The sequence below is a fragment of the Anabrus simplex genome, chromosome 1 (genome assembly GCF_040414725.1).
Source record: "Anabrus simplex isolate iqAnaSimp1 chromosome 1, ASM4041472v1, whole genome shotgun sequence".
Taxonomy (NCBI): Eukaryota; Metazoa; Arthropoda; class Insecta; order Orthoptera; family Tettigoniidae; genus Anabrus; species Anabrus simplex.
In genome coordinates this window covers 1,249,126,767-1,249,143,935 of record NC_090265.1, presented here as the reverse complement: position 1 = coordinate 1,249,143,935, position 17,169 = coordinate 1,249,126,767, and the positions used below count along the sequence as shown (strand labels likewise).

The window sequence follows — 17,169 nt, the reverse complement described above, 5'->3', positions numbered from 1 at the left end:
TGGAGAGTAAGGGAATGGAGGAGCGGAAAGGAACTGGCCACCCTACCGTACATAAACTCCGGCTCAGGCACACCTCTGTGGAGGTTCGGACCTGCCTTTGGTCAGAAAACACCCTTACCCCTAATTCTCATTCAGTGACACTACAAAAATAAAATACAGCATGATTATTCTTCGTCCGCCTCTGTGGTGCAGTGGTTAGTGTGATTAGCTGCCACCCCCGGAGGCCCGGGTTCGATTCCCGGCTCTGCCATGAAAGGGCTGGAATGGGGTTCACTCAGCCTCGGGAGGTCAACTGAGTAGAGGTGGGTTTGATACCCATCCTGGAAGTGGTAAATGCCGGGATGGTAATTAAGGCCATAGCTGCTTCCTTCCCTCTTCCTTGTCTATACCTTCCAATCTTCCCATCCCTCACCAAGGCCCCTATTCACCATAGCGAGGTACAGGTCATCCTCCCTAGTTGTATCCCCCGACCCAATGTCTCATGCTCCAGGACACTGCCCTTGAGGTGGTAGAGGTGGGATCCCTCACTGAGTCCAAGGGAAAAACCAACCCTGGAGGGTAAGCAGATTAAGAAAGAATTATTATTCTTCAACAATCAGTGAACCAATTATTCAAATTTCTGACTTGAAGATATTGTTTTCATAAACTGTCACTGCCAGAGAAGGAAGTCGTAGAATTCAGAACATTTGTAATTTAGATTACACTTCGTGATCAACATAATCAGAAATGATTAATTTTTAGCATACCTGTGGTCATGATTGCTCTAAAATCACATCAGATTTATACTTATCTCTTGTCTGGCTTGCTAATTGGTGATCGTAATAGAAACTGGAAATATTTCACCTTCACCATGGAAAATAAAAAATAAAACTAGTTAGAACTCAGGCTGCATGTTGATACAATCTTTATTTAATTTCAATGAAAACGGACAAGAGTAAATTAAGAATTATATTTCACGAGACTTTTAGAAGTAAAGCAGAGTATTTTAAAGATATTAGATTGTTTATGCATACTGCAGGATACGGGGCAAAAAAAGAAGGAGTATCCTGTAAAAGCAGGACATTTGGTCACCCTGCTCCTACAGCAGAAGCATAAACAAACAAAAAGAAACTCATGGCGCTATAGTCTTGATGGGACTTGCCTACTAAGCAACCTCTATTCAGCCTGAAGGCCTGCAGATTACGAGGTGACATGTGGTCAAGTGCAATGAATCCTCCTAGCCATTATTCTCGGCTTTCTAGCCTAGGGCCGCTATCTCACAGACAGATAGCTCCTCAATTGCTTTCATGTACGCTGAGTGGACCTCAGACCAGATTTCTGGTCCAGGTAAAAACTGCTGGCCTAGCCGGGATTCTAACCTGAGACCTCTAGTAGAATGTAGGCTTGCTGTCCTCAGACTGTAGAGCTGGCACTGTAGAAGAAATCCAGCAAGATAATGCTTCTTTGCCAACATCCGCACTGATTACAGCTGGTGACTAGGTTCTGCAGCAGACTTTTTCATCACGCAGACAATTTGTCACAAGTGGGTGTGCTCTACGTTTCTGGAAACTTTATTTCCTCTTCCGTCTCTCTGACTATTATTTTAATAGGTTAATGCATTATGTGTTGCCAAACAAAGAGAAAGTATGAAATGCAGTCTGTCACTTGCTGCTGTTCTATAGGTTTACTGAAACATTAAACAACAGAAAGGATTAAATGACCTGTGTGAGAGTAGGTAGTAAACTCTCCTGGGATAGCAGTTATCTGAGAGAAAATTTGAGCCTGGCTCTCTCTTCATCTGGTTAGGTTAGTTGGCTAAGGAAATTTAGGTGCTTTAGAAGGGTTTTAATGCCACCCCTATTTCCCTATGTTGTTAATGACATCTCTTATCTTTTGTCTAGTTAATGTTCTTTCCACTCACTACCAACAACTAAGATGTCTCATATCATTAAACATTACAACAAACATTTCTTAATGGTAGAGCTTCTATTTTGTAGCTGGGTTGATGATAAAATTTTGCAACATTCATCTCTTGTTTGATGGGTCAACCAGATGACCAGTCAACTTAATATTGCCCTAATAGGAAAGGATTTCTTATAGGAAATCATCTTACTGCTCTTAGGAAGGTAAACTGAATAAATGTCTATGAGAAACACTTAAGAGAGATCAAAACTGAACCATGCTAGGTCCTTTCACTGAGACATACAACTAACATATTATTCCAAGGGTACTTTACCTCCTCCATCACAAGTTCATGATATTGAACTGATTCCAAGCGTACTATTAAAGGTACATTAGAAACTTCATCCGGTAGGAAGACACCATTGAATATCAGACTGATGTGAATGGAATGAAGGGATGAATGTACAGATACGATAGCAGTGCCGCCAGTTCCTTTCATACTGTCAGATTCAGCTTCCAGTAGAGCTGAGAACAGTTCCGTGTTCAAAGTATGGTACCTAGAAATTAAAAAAAAAAATCTCTTAAATATGAATACCAAATCGGTATATCAGATTCAAATTACATTTTATTTTAAATTGACTAGTAACTCAAAACTGTGGTCCCATTTTATATTTCACTGATATCTATTACTATTCAGTTCATTACATGTTATTCTAATATTAGTATTATACTAAGTTATTTACAGTTGTGGTGACTGGGAATTAGAAGTGGGTGGGAGGTAAAAAATTGTACAGGTAACAAAAAGTACCCATGTTTATGGGATATAATGGTGCAGGTAGGGAGGGGGGTGTATACATCGAAACTGAAAAATGAAAGATGGTGCAAAGTAGTAAGTTTTTTATGCTCTCTGAGTGAGTTTTGACAGAGGTAAAGATTGACAGTCTACCAACTTAAGTGTGGTAATAATAGTTTTTTTTTTTGAGATTTTGATTCTATACTATACAATAAAACTTTCACCAAAGGAACAATATTACACATGTACTAAATTAAATAGAAGTACGGTGTGATTATACAATTAAAAATCATTTAGTATTAGACTACGCTCTAAGAATTTTTTTTACAATTTATTTTACATCGCACCGACACAGATAGGTCTTGTGACGATGATGGGATAGAAAAGACTTAGGATTGGGAAGGAAGCAGCCTTGGCCTCAATTAAGGTACAGACCCAGCATTTGCCTGGTGTGGAAATGGGAAACCACAGAAAATCATCTTCAAAGCTGCCGATGGTGCGGCTCGAACTCACTCACTGCCGGATGCAAGCTCACAGCCACGCGCCCCTAACCGCACGGCCAATTCGCCCGGTCACTCAGAAACTATCAGACACTAAAGAGACTGCCAGACTGATGAATGCGCGTGATAAGCATGTGAATCGTACCTCAGTGTCCACGACCTTGACAAAAAAATACACCCCTGCTACCTTCCTCACATTACATGCAAAGTCTCCACTACTTCCTGCTGTGCTATAAAATTTGGTTAGCCGTGATGATTGACATTTTGTGTGTATTTCTGCTAATAATTTTGCTAACAATTAAAGAAAATAAAGGGAAGAATTATCTGATAAGACAACAGGGCTTGTACAAATTGCTTCTTTTAAAATAATCCCTAGTTTCAGCCAGTTAAAACTGAATAAAAATATAACGTTTTCTCCACAAAGTGCGGGGATGGGGGGGGGGGGGGTAACTCACCCCCTTCACCCACCTAATTGCTGCTATTGGTTATTTATAGAAATTGCAATGTCACTAAAGGAAGGGTCTGAAGTCTAGCATTCGAGACGAAAAGTTAAGAGAATACATATTCCTCAGCTTATAGTGTACAGAGTTCATATTACATGAAAAGAATGCTATGTCTACAACTATTGCATGAAAAGAATGCTATGTCTGGAACTATAGCATGAGTTTAATCTGGTCTAGTAGTTGTATGAAAAATGTCTCAACTGATGAATCTTGTCAAAAATGTGATACCTTGCAGCTGAATTAAAGGAATGCATAATATGATGGATTTGATCCCGAATTTGAATTTATGCTCATTGGTGATGAAGTATTACTGGTGATATGCACCTATTGTTACATCAAACTGAACATACAAGTGGGTCAGAGGAAGAATTTTTTATTTTTTGGTCCAAAAAGCACAGTTTCTTGTATTACAAGTATTACTGGTGATATGCACCTATTGTTACATCAAACTGAACATACAAGTGGGTCACAGGAAGAATTTTTTATTTTTTTGGTCCAAAAAGCACAATTTCTTGTATTACTGTAATGATAAAAGCAAGATGTGAGAATTAGGAAATATTTATTTGTAGATGTGAATCTAATAAAAAGTAAAACACCAATATTATTAACACATTTCTTTTTTTAAAAATAAACCAAATCGATATGCAGCAATTTTTCACTTTCACGTTAAAGTCAGAGTATTTAATTCTTTTGTAATTTCTCTATCTACGGATTTTGGAGGAGGAAACGCAAAGTAACAAGACTGTGTAATACAAGTGTTTAATTAAACTTGCTTCTCAAATGGTTACTAACGAGTATCGTCCCCAAGGTGCTGAGATAGTGTTATGGCCTTTTACCAGGAGGTCCAGGGTTTAATTCCTGGATAGTTCATGGATTTTAATCTTGGACTGAAGGCTGGCACAGGGTTCACCGCTTCATTCAGCCATCTGAGTTTAACTGAGCTGTGTGATATGAGAGACAGCAAATACGATCAAGAAAACCAAAGGTTACAGCTGAGGAAGTTCTCACACTGACCACATAACATTTCAACATCTACAGGCCATCTACTTGGACAGGCCAAGATCCTTAATAAGATGTATGTGCGTCAGTATTTGACTCTTCGTGGGGTGTTTTACAAGTGTTCAAAATTGAATAACTGAATTCATATGTGATGTATTTATTGAAATTTCTTGGATTCCTTGTTTGTCAGTAATATTTTCTCCACAAACATGCTGGAAGAATATAGTCAAACTAGCTAGCGAGATCATTAAGTACAGAAGAATACTGAAGTGCATAACAAAATTCTATATAACTCTTGACTGACTCAAATAATAATAATAATAATAATAATAATAATAATAATAATAATAATAATAATAATAATAATAATCATCATCATCATCATCATCATCATCATCTGGACCGGGCAAGTTGGCCATGCAGTTAGGGATGTGCATCTGTCAGCTTGCTTCCTGGAGATAGTGGGTTCGAATCCCACTGTCAGCAGCCCTGAAGGTGGTTTTCTGTGGTTTCCTATTTTCTCACCAGGACTGTACCTTAATTAAGGCTTCGGCTGCTTCCTTCCCACTCCTAGCCCTTTTATTGCCATAAGACCTATCGGTGTCAGTGCGACATAAAGTAAATTGTAATAATAATAATAATAATCTGGCCGGCTGAGATATTCGGCAGTCAATTGTAAATTTACTTGGGGAAGATTTCTCTTCTACCAGGCGGGTTATGGCTTTTAACCGTGTTTGGTAATTTTTTCTAGTTTGGAGGCTGGGTGTTTGTGTTCATCTTATTACACATCTTCATCTCCATACAACACATCACACTACAAACCACCACAAAAATATACAGTGGTGAATACATCCCTACACATAGGTTTGGCATCAGGAAAGGCATCATTACCGGGCGAGTTGGCCGTGCGCGTAGAGGCGCGCGGCTGTGAGCTTGCATCCGGGAGATAGTAGGTTCGAATCCCACTATCGGCAGCCCTGAAGATGGTTTTCCGTGGTTTCCCATTTTCACACCAGGCAAATGCTGGGACTGTCCCTTAATTAAGGCCACGGCCGCTTCCTTCCAACTCCTAGGCCTTTCCTATCCCATCGTCGCCATAAGACCTATCTGTGTCGGTGCGACGTAAAGCCCCTAGCAAAAAAAAAAAGGAAAGGCATCCAGCCGTAAAACTGAGAATAATAATAATAATAATAATAATTGGCTTTCTTAGTCCACGGTGTCGGTTCGATCCCGGTTCAGTTCGGTGGCATTTGAAGATGTTCAAATGTATGTCAGCTTCGTGGCGGTATATTCACAATCCGCGTCCTCCTGGGCAGCCGGGCTGAGGGGCTCAGACGGTTGAGGGGCTGGCCTTCTGACCCCAACTTCGCACTTTCGATCCTGGCTCAGTCCGGTGGTATTTAAAGGCGCTTAAATACGTCCGACTCGTGTCGGTAGATTTACTGGCACGTAATAGATCATCTGCGGGTCCAAATTCTGGCATCTCGGCGTCTCCGAAAACAGTAAATAATGTGGCGTAAAAATAATAATATTGTCTGCAAAAAAAAATCTCCGTACAGGTCCTGAAGACACTTGGACGAGTGGAAGGTACAGGCTTGCATTATTCGTAATTTCGGCACTAGCTCAAGCCCGGCCACTTTTGTCCCCAATAATTAATTTGGTAGCCTACTCATTTCCTTTTCAGAAATGGAAATCTCGTTTCTAAATTTTTTGACCTCCTGATGTGGAATAAATTCCGCGTCCTTCCGGCCAGCCGGGATGAGGGGCTCAGATGGTTGAGGGGCTGGCCTTCTGATCCTGGCTCAGTCCGGTGATATTTGAAGGTGCTTAAATACGTCAGCCTCATGTCGGTAGATTTACTGGCACGTAATAGAACTCCTGCGGAACCAAATTCCGGCACCTCGGCGTCTCCGAAAACCGTAAAGTAGTTAGTGGGATATAAAGCCATTATTATTATTATTATTATTATTATTATTATTATTATTATTATTATTATTATTATTATTATTATTATTATTTGCGAACCGAGCATACTTTCACCGCCTCACATAGGGAGCCCCTTACAAAAATCAAGTGAACATCAGGCTATCACTCATGTTACTTCATTACATCAACAAGTGAAGGATCTACTCACCACGAAACTTGACCGCTGAGAGATTGATTACTACCCCACAGCAGGGAGACATACAACTTCTTCTCCCGTAACAAGCGCCGGTACTCCCGAGGGACCCGCCGCCACACACCACACACCTTGCCCGTGCTGTTCTGATACACGCTGGACACAGGACCTAGCGTCTGTTCCTGAAGAATGTCGCCCTCGTAATTAACGAACTGGATGGCTGTTGGGCGAGGGCGCTTGTCAGACGTGTAGAAGGAGTAATGAAGGTTCTTGCGGTGGAAGATGAATCGGCCAGTAGCCACCATGTCCTGAGGGTTCTGCGACGCTGAATGCGTCAGCAATGATGTATCATCGCGATGAAGAAACATGGAGGTACGACCAGTAAGTAATGCAGCAAAGTCTGGAAATGAAAAGTGGCAGTATATTATTATTCAATAAAGGAATCAATTGGCTCGATATAGTTTATAACTGCCCGTAGGAAAGGTTATTCCACTGAAGCTCAACTTGTAGGATTCCAGGAGGTCAAATGGACTGTATTACGATTGACCTGTCTAACGCATTTGATAGGGTCGATCATGGGAGACTACTGGCAAAAATGAGTGCAATTGGACTAGAAAAAAGAGTGACTGAATGGGTTGCTATATTTCTAGAAAATAGATCTCAGAGAATTAGAGTAGGCGAAGCTTTATCTGACCCTGTAATAATGAAGAGGGGAATTCCTCAAGGCAGTATTATTGGACCTTTATGTTTTCTTATATATATATATATATATATATAAATGATGTGGGTAAAGGAGTGGAATCAGAGCTAAGGCTTTTTGCGGATGATGTTATTCTGTGTAGAGTAATAAATAACTTACAAGATTGTGAGCGGCTGCAGGGTGACCTCGGTAATGTTGTGAGATGGACAGCAGGCAATGGTATGATGATAAACGGGGTTAAAAGTCAGGTTGTGAGTTTCACAAATAGGAAAAGACCTCTCAGTTTTAATTACTGCATTGATGGGGTGAATGTTTCTTTTGGGGATCATTGTAAGTAGCTAGTTGTTAATATAAGGAAAGGTCTTCATTGGGGTAATCACATAAATGGGATTGTAAATAAAGCGTACAGATCTCTGCACATGGTTATGAGGGTATTTAGGGGTTGTAGTAAGGATGTAAAGGCGAGGGCATATAAGTCTCTGGTAAGACCTCAACTAGAGTATGGTTCCAGTGTATGGGACTCTCACCAGGATTACCTGATTCAAGAACTGGAAAAAATTCAAAGAAAAGCAGCCCGATTTGTTCTGGGTGATTTCGGACAAAAGAGTAGCGTAACAAAAATGTTGCAAAGTTCGAGCTGGGAAGAATTGGGAGAAAGAAGACGAGCTGCTCGACTAAGTGGTATGTTTCGAGCTGTCAGCGGAGAGATGGCGTGGAATGACATTAGTAGACGAATAAGTTTGAGTGGCGTTTATAAAAGTAGGAAAGAGCACAATATGAAGATAAAGTTAGAATTCAAGAGGACAAACTGGGGCAAATATTCATTTATAGGAAGGGGAGTTAGGGATTGGAATAACTTACCAAGGGAGATGTTCAATTAATTTCAAATTTCTTTGAAATCATTTAGGAAAAGGCTAGGAAAACAACAGATAGGGAATCTGCCACCTGGGCGGTTGCCCTAAATGCAGATCAGTATTAATGTATCCAATTGGAATGCGTGTGTGTGTATGTATGTATGTATGGATGTATGTATGTATGTATGTTAGGTATTCAGCCCGAAGGCTGATTTGAACCTCTACAGCTCCATTAACAGCTGCGATAGATAGGCTAGGTATCACTGAAGAGGCATACTAGGGAAACGAGGAGTGAGGTAGTTTCCCGTTGCTTTCCTCGCCGGACCAGAAGTAGCTATTACAGATCAGCCTGCCCAGCCCACTGAAATGCTTGCTTAGCATGCTTAATTCTTCACGTCTGAGCTACTGAGACGTCCTCGAGGGGCTTGCGCTTTGTAAAATTTGATCAACAATGGTAGAGTCGTAGTTGTCGGACAATGCTTCTCTTTGCTTGCATCAAATTCCTCCTGTAAGTTCTTTGTTCAACCTCCCTTGGTCCAACTCTTATTAATTTCTGACATCGACAATAAGTGTGCGAAACCTTCAAGCTTACTCGGAGGTATGAATTCGCGTGGATTTTTCTATGTCCAATAACGTAGATGTTGAAAAGTATGTATGAAATAAGTTTAAAATATATCTGGTTGGGAAACAGCTTCCCATTTGACACAGATTATAGGCACCCAGTTCAACACTCATCTTTCATGCCAGTAGCACCCTTGGAACGTTCTAGTCGTGCTAGACCTAGTTGTAAAGTTGAAAGATAAAATATGCAGTCAAAGAAAGAATAAAAAATGGAGTCACAGTAATGACAGCAATTACAACCTGAAAAAGAAAAAAACTGATTTACTTACGTTTCATATTCTTCTCTTCTTCCTCGGCTGTTTGATTCATAGGAACATCCTGCACTAGATCAGGACCTGCAACACGAAACATAAAACTATTTATCACTTTGCTCCCTCTGTTGAACTCGTAACATCCTTCAGTATTTCAAGATATATTTTGAGCTCCTTAGGGAAAGCACATTCTAGCATAGGGGATAGCACGGAGACGGTAAACTCCCCTCCCGGATTAAAAAAAGAATGGAAAAAATTGTCTGCTGCTAACATGAGTTATGGTACCAGTACGTAAAGTGTCTTCTCTTTACGTGAGAGAGCGAACGTGTTTCTCGTTTACAAAATTGCCAATTGAAACACATTTTCCTTCCCATTTGCATCCTCAGAACTGGAAATAATCTAGCCATAATTCGTGCAGATTACTTGCAGGATTAAATATGTAGTCCACTTAAAAATACTTCTTTATGTGTTTAAATCGTTAAACATACGAGTAAATCCCTATGTCAAACAATCCTTTCGTGTCCATCACCGCTGTCGAGCTTATCACAAATGTCAGTGAAGGAAAATACATCTTTCCTTCGTACTACGGAAATTAATTTACAGTGTCAAGGAGACTGCGGTACTGCAGAGCTCACAATAAATTTTCAAGTCACATTTCGGAGTCAGTAACATGCTATGAGAGATATTTCCATTTCAATGACTTAAAGCTGACACATGGACAGGATCATGTTTATGTGTTGGAGGAAGATTTAAAATGTAACGTGACTTCAGTAATATCCGCCAATTACTACGTGCATTCATATGTAAAAGCGTGTATGTATCATACAACACGAACACACACATGCTCATGAGTTATCCACGACTTCCATAATTCTCTGCTTTATTTTTTCTGCTCTGCTACGGGATGAAACATTGCAGGGTTACTGAAGAAATGTTACGGAATGCCAAGTAGAATGAAAATGTAACTGAGCGCCACACAACATCCTCTCCTCGGTAAAGTGTTGTTGCTATAAAAGCTATAACCCGTTTCAGATATTATTGCAGGCTGCCAAGCACTCTTTACATCTAGTGACGTCTAGGTCGCTTTAATTTTTTTTTTCTATTTGCTTTACGTCGCACCGACACAGATACGTCTTATGGCGACGATGGGATAGGAAAGGCCTAGGAAGTGGAAGGAAGCTGCCGTGGCCTTAATTAAGGTACAGCCCGGGCATTTGCCTGGTGTGAAAATGGGAAACCACGGAAAACCATCTGATGGTTCCTTCCACTTCCTAGGCCTTTCCTATCCCATCGTCGCCATAAGACGTATCTGTGTCGGTGCGACGTAAAAAAAAAAAAAAAAGACGGAAAAATCCATAGCAGCTCATCGGCGAAAGGCACGACAATGGATTTCCTCTTCAAAAGCAACCACTTCACGACATCTGATCTCACAGGTAGGACTGTGTTCTAATTAAAGTGTTTTTCCTGTTCTTTCTTATTCTTTAACTTTAAAAAGTAGGGATATCTTTGCATGGTTTCGAATATGAACTTACTTCTGCTGCTGTTATAATATGTGTTAAGCTTTAAACTCGATACCGGTACCTGCGGAAGTGAGTCAGTGTATCGTATGTCAACATACGGTAGTTCCATTACGGAAGTTCTGCTGTCAAGATTTAATATTACAAACATTTCATACCTCTAAATATTTATGATTACAGATTTGAGAGCGCGTAAACTTCCTCAAACTAAATAGAGAACCTTGCAAATGTTAATAAATTTCAAGCGTTGGTCAGTGTGCCGTCACGTTACATTTACGCCTTATTCGTAATAGAAATAATGAAAACTTGCCGGTACTATGCTGTACTCTCATTCAATCTTATAACAGCAGTAATCTTTATGTCTTGTCTGCAATTAGTTCTGAAAAATTGTAATGCTTGCTGGTATTATGAGATTCCTACTGATTTGCGCTCTCTGGGCTCGGCTGCTTTGCTCCTACTGTGACGTCATTTCGTTAACCAATAGCAGGTCGTCTCGCGTTGGGCCCAACCTTTAGTAGTGTTTAAGAACCTTGGCTCAATACAGTTGTGGGAGTAGTAGAATCGAGCGGAGTGGCCGTGCTTGTTAACACCCTACAAATATGTAGCCAAACTCTGCATTCGGGAGACTCATGGATTCGAATCCCGCAGTCGGCTGTTCTGGATTTTCTATGGTTTCCCATTTTTCAGGCAAATGCTGGGACAGTTCCAATTCAGATGTTACAGCCGATCCCTTCAACTTACTTACCGAATTTCATTCACCGTTAACTCTGCAACTGGGGTTGGTGTCAAGAAGGCTGTCCGGCGGCCGTAAGAACATGCCACCTGGTCCCCGACCCTCGAAGGTTGCCTGGTACACGCCAATGACAGGGTTCGAATGTGTCATCAAACACACGAGGTAATAAATCCCCCTTGCCACCAGGGTACAGTTCAGGTTGGTCGTATGTGGACTACTCACTTGGGATGAAATGGAACCTCTGGTACACCTGCCAACATTCCTCAGCGATGAACGATAGATTAAGTTTGCTATCAGATCATATCCATCCATTTGTTCATCTCCAGCATTCTATAAGAAACCTGTACCGTTTGTTGTAACGAGTTGAATGAGTTTATAAGCCATGTCCATCTTCTTCGATCTCTCTTTGCAGGTTGTGTTATATAGGGTCCATTTGACTGGAACCATTCTCCCAGATATTGAAATATTTCAGCTCTTTGAATGTGTCCATGTTGTGTTGTTGAGTACTTTATTCCGTTATGTCTATATTATTATTATTATTATTATTATTATTATTATTATTATTATTATTATTATTATTATTATTATTATTACCGCTATTATTATTAATAATAATAATAATAATAATTCACGGAGGAAATACAATGTTTCGGAAGAGGGACACACTATGAAGTAAAGTTTGCGGATCGCTGATACGGACCACAGGACCTACATGAAATCTTGCTAGATCGTTTATATTTCTAACACAGGTTGAATGAGCTCTGATATGTTATGGCAAATAATGAAAATCTGACCTTGAAACTGGAACAACATTCCTCCGGCCTATGATGATTCACTTAAATGAAATTAATCCGGATGCGGCAATCTGGACCAGCTACCGGAAGTTGTACACTGATGACTGGGCGGGTGCCATGAACTTGACATAGCCAGCGAATGTAGAAGCACCGCAGAAGGTACACAATACAATGTATTGTACTGTAGGTTGGGTCTTAGAAAATTGGTGTGCCATACAAGCAAGAGCAGTGTATACAATACAGATTGAGAGGGAGGCGGTGAAGCGCTGAGGCAAGGGTTGTCCAACAGCGCGGCCAGCTATATGCTTTATTTCTCCTTAGATACTCAACAAGGTTGGTGAAAACAGTCCCGTCAACTGCTATGGGTCGCAAAAGAAACCGGAATGTCGGAATTTTCTCCGGAACAAAGTCAGATGTGCCAGTAAATATACAGTATAGAGCCGGGCCGAGTGGCTCAGACGGTCGAAACACTGACCTTCTGAGCCTAAGTTGGCGGGTTCGAACCCAATCCGGTGGTATTTGAAAGTGCTCAGATAAGCGAACCTCGTGTCGGTGCATTTACCACCATGTAAAATAAATCTCGTGGCGCAGAATTCTGGTACCTCGGCGTCTCCACAAACTATAACCGTAATTAATGGGACGTAAAACCAATTTAATAATAATAATAATAATAATAATAATAATAATAATAATAATAATAATAATAAATACGTCCGTTCATTCATTAATAAATTTAGCGTGTAGCTTTTAGTACCAGAAGTGTCCGAGAACATGTTCGGCTCGCTTGATGTCTTTCTATTTGGCCCTCATGGGTGACCTGCGCGTCTGTATGTGAGAATATGATAATAATGAGGTAGGGAGAGGGTGAAACCTGGTGTCGGCCCATAGCCTACTCCTGTCGAATAACACCAAACGGTCTTCTCAAGGTTTATCCGACGGACGAATCACCATCAACAACATCATGTGCCCTTACTCCATAAGAACACTGCGCAGAGGTTAGGAACAGAATCCAGGCTTTTGGCACGCAATCTAGTGATTAGAAATTGTATAACACCGCCTCTCCCACTTTGCCGGCCAACATTCTGATAGTGAACATTTTTCCTCCAACGGGACTCGAACCGGCCAACCACGGTGTCAGACCAAATAGGCTTCACGCCGTAACTATCATGGCTACCAAACGGCCTTTATAATAATAATAATAATAATAATAATAATAATAATAATAATAATAATAATAATAATAGGCCCACCGGGCGAGTTGGCCGTGCGGTTAGCAGCGCGCGGCTGTGAGCTTGCATCCGGGAGAGTGGGTTCGAATCCCACCGTCGGCAGCCCTGAAGATGGTCTTCCGTGGTTTCCCATTTTTACACCAGGCAAATCCCATCGTCGCCGTAAGACCTATCAGTGTCGGTGCGACGAAAAGCCACCAGAAAAAAAGAATAGCCCAGTTATCACGAAGTTTAGGTCATAGTCATACCCTTCCTTCCTTCCTTCCTTCCTTCCTTCCTTCCTTCCTTCCTTCCTTCCTTCCTTCCTTCTTTATCTTCCTTCGTTCCTGAACACTTGCCGGTGTTTTCTTCGGTTTTCGGTAGTCACAGGCATTCTTCATGTTCCAAAGAGGTTTCGATCCTGGCTGGCTCTAGTTGTACGTTTTTGTTGGGCAGGGAAATTCACGACTTTCTAACGTCGTTCTTGCTTGCATGTAACAGAAACCTACTGGCAGTTTCCATAATGGCGAATGGCTTTAAGTGCCGGAAGGTGTCCGAGGACTTCGGCTCGTCAGGTGCACGTCTTTTTTGATTTGACACCTGTAGGTGACCTGCGCGTCGTAATGAGGATGAAATGATGAAGAAGACAACACATACACCCAGTCCACATGTCAGGGGAATTGAACAATTATGGTTAAAATTTCGACCCTGCCGGGAATCGAACCCGGGACCCCTGCGACCAAATTCCAGCACGCTAACCATTTAGCCATGGAACCGGACGACAGTTTTGATAGGAATCGGGAATTACGTTCTTTGCACCTTATCCAGCTAAAGATGTATTACCCACAACAGATTTACACCATTGTATTCGCCAAGGTTTCACAGTGCACTGAAGCATTCCTCTACCGGTTTAGAAGTCACCTGTGGACTCAGTCAAGCCGTAAGTGCTGAATGGCTCTCTGAGAATTTAAACATCTATTCGTTTGCAAACGCTCTTCTCATGTTTTCAAATGCATCCTGCAAGATTCCACATATCTCATTTTTTGTCAGAAATATCGCTTTTTTTGTGTGTAAAATGTTCAACGTGTTGCTAACAGTATACGTAGCTATGGTTTCCGGAAGTCAAATTTATGAGAATAAAACAGCACACAGTTATCCATTCATGGGTTCAATTCCCCGTCAGAAAGTCGAAAATTTAAGAAATATTTCCACTTCCGGAGGTGCACATGGCCTTGAGTTTCACTCGGCCTACACCAAAAATGAGTACCAAGTTAATTCCTGGGGGCAAAGGCGACCGGGCGTAGAGCTAACCACTCTATCCCATCAAGTGACGAGGTTATGAATTGTGGAGGCCTTTACCTTCCACCACGCCAAACGCCTTCATAGCCTGTACGGAGATGACTTTGCTTTGCTGTTACAGTTATCCATTAAAGTAATTTGTTACTTTTACAGGACAAGTAGACATTTTCTTGCGGAAGGAAAATCTGATTCAGGTTCATTCAATTTACAATATAACACCACTTCGGCGTAAAGTGTACAGCAATGGGGACTGAGTAGACATATACACTTTACTGAAGCACGTACATGTACGTCTGAGACTGAACTGTGTAGCTGAAGAATGTGCTCCACACAGGATAGTTCCTCGCTTACTATTTATGTAAGGTCACACGCCTAGTAAAACATAATTTATTAATCAATATTTTACCTTCGCTGACAGGAGAGTGCAGAGTCACTGCAGGCGACCATCCCTCGCTGCTCTTTACCTTTGGTTCAAAGAGATGCCTAGAAAACAGTCGTTCTCAGAACATTATACGAATAATTCGCCAATAGTAAGAACCTTAGGACCTCGTACCAGAATAAAGAATTAAGAGGTTATGTACAAGGCATGGAAAATCGTAATTTGTAAACGGTCCAACTTCATGTAGACAATAATCAAACAAAAGTTACTTAATATTTAATTTTGAACATTTTCAGGAAATGTGAAAGGAGAAGTCGGAGTCCGGCTCTTTGGCCAAATGTTCAACGTTGAAGGTCCGGAGTTCAATTTGCGGCCAGGCCGGGGATTTTAACCGTGTCTGATAAATTCCTCTCTCAATACACGCCTTTTCGTATAAACACAAGACACAAGACAACAAGCAATACAAAAACACGCAACAGTGAATGCATCTTTCCACACAGTCTTGGCGTCAGAAAGGGCTTCTGACCATAAAGCAGAACAAAGGTCACATGCGTGACAAAGTTTACACCCGCGACCCCACCAGCGAGTGAGAAAAAAACGATTTAAGAAGAAGACCACGAAGCAGAATAAAGAAATGAGAGGTTAAGTAAAGACATGAAGTTATCTTTCGGGGAAACTTAGCGTTTCACATGTTACTAGAAGAATCATGGTTAATTTCTGAGGAAGCATAGCAAAGTCTTCGTGAAACGTAACATTTCCGTGCATCTATGATATGGCATAAACCAAAAATATATCATATCCATGTTAAACCAATTATTACATTACCCACCCACGATAAATAGTCATTATAATTAACGGAAAAGCAGTGGAAAATATGGCTTCTAAACAACGCTTGTTTGTAGACAATGTCAAGCACAGGAAAGACGAAGATATGGTTTATTTACTGAAGTACCGCCTGTGAAGATAATGACTAATAATAATAATAATCGTATGGCCTCAGCTACCGTGTGCAGGCGTTTCAATTTTACGTCATCTGGCTGTCTGCTCGTCAATTTCGACGTTCCGTTTTACTCTAGGTTCACTAGATGGCAGACCGAGTAAACCGAAACTCTCTTGGGTGTCTATGGCTGAGATTTAATGAATTTTGTCCGGTAAACAGCAAATGTGTCACCAGAGATCTTTTACATGCCGACATCTTACGACATGGAGTGCCGAATGGACTTTTTTCCGCCCTTCAAAAATCCGACTACCTCTGCTGGGTTTGAACCCGCTATCTTGGGATCCTGAGGCCGACACTCTACCACTGATCCACAGAGGCAGCTAAGATAATGACTTTACACCTTGAAGTTAATTATTAGATGGAGAAAGGTTATTGATGAATAATGATTGATATGTCATATAGTGATGTCACGGTTCCTCTGGCATAGGACAACCTTGTCTGCAAAGGAACCTTGAACTTCGAGGAATTCGAATGCCGGTTGAATCTGCAACCACAGTGGCGTCGACGGGCCTAGCCGCTGCCGGGAGAGATAGCATCAAACTCGATTCGGTTTGGCAAATGGCAAAGTGGTGAACGTTCCAACTTCAAGATTCCGTCTTACATCTAAATTATCCGCTTCTAACATTAGATACGAGTTAAACAGCAGAAACAATGTGAAGGATGAACCGTTCTGGTTGCTAGTAAGAACTTATCTGGGGTCTAACAAGCAAGCTGAGTATGAAGAGAATATGATATCATATCCGTACATTTTTATGAATAGTTCTTTAGTCGTCAACAGACAACCAAAATTTAACTGCATCTATTTCGACCATTATTTATGTATTCTAAGATAAGATAAACTATGAGCCTAAAATGCCAAGCTTACAAACAAGATATCAGACTGTAAAATCGTCTTTCTGTCCGTGTTTTCTAATATTAATCCGATGCCTGGTTTTTATATCAGATAGGGCGGGAAATAGCCAATATCGTTTGTTTGTTACAGAATCATGAAAAAGTGGCTGTGTTTATGTTAAAGTTA

General features: G+C 40.9%; 1 protein-coding gene across 1 annotated transcript in view; it reads right to left on the bottom strand.

Moving 5' to 3' along the window:
- sog (short gastrulation) overlaps positions 1 to 17,169 on the bottom strand; it is a 515,759-nt gene that overhangs the window by 25,048 nt on the left and 473,542 nt on the right. The window contains exons 4-6 of the mRNA XM_067137646.2: positions 9,240 to 9,305; positions 6,811 to 7,195; positions 2,216 to 2,438 (exon numbers count right to left, since the gene is read on the bottom strand). Coding sequence (XP_066993747.1) covers positions 2,216 to 2,438; positions 6,811 to 7,195; positions 9,240 to 9,305 — 674 coding nt within the window. The remainder of the gene's footprint in view (positions 1 to 2,215; positions 2,439 to 6,810; positions 7,196 to 9,239; positions 9,306 to 17,169) is intronic.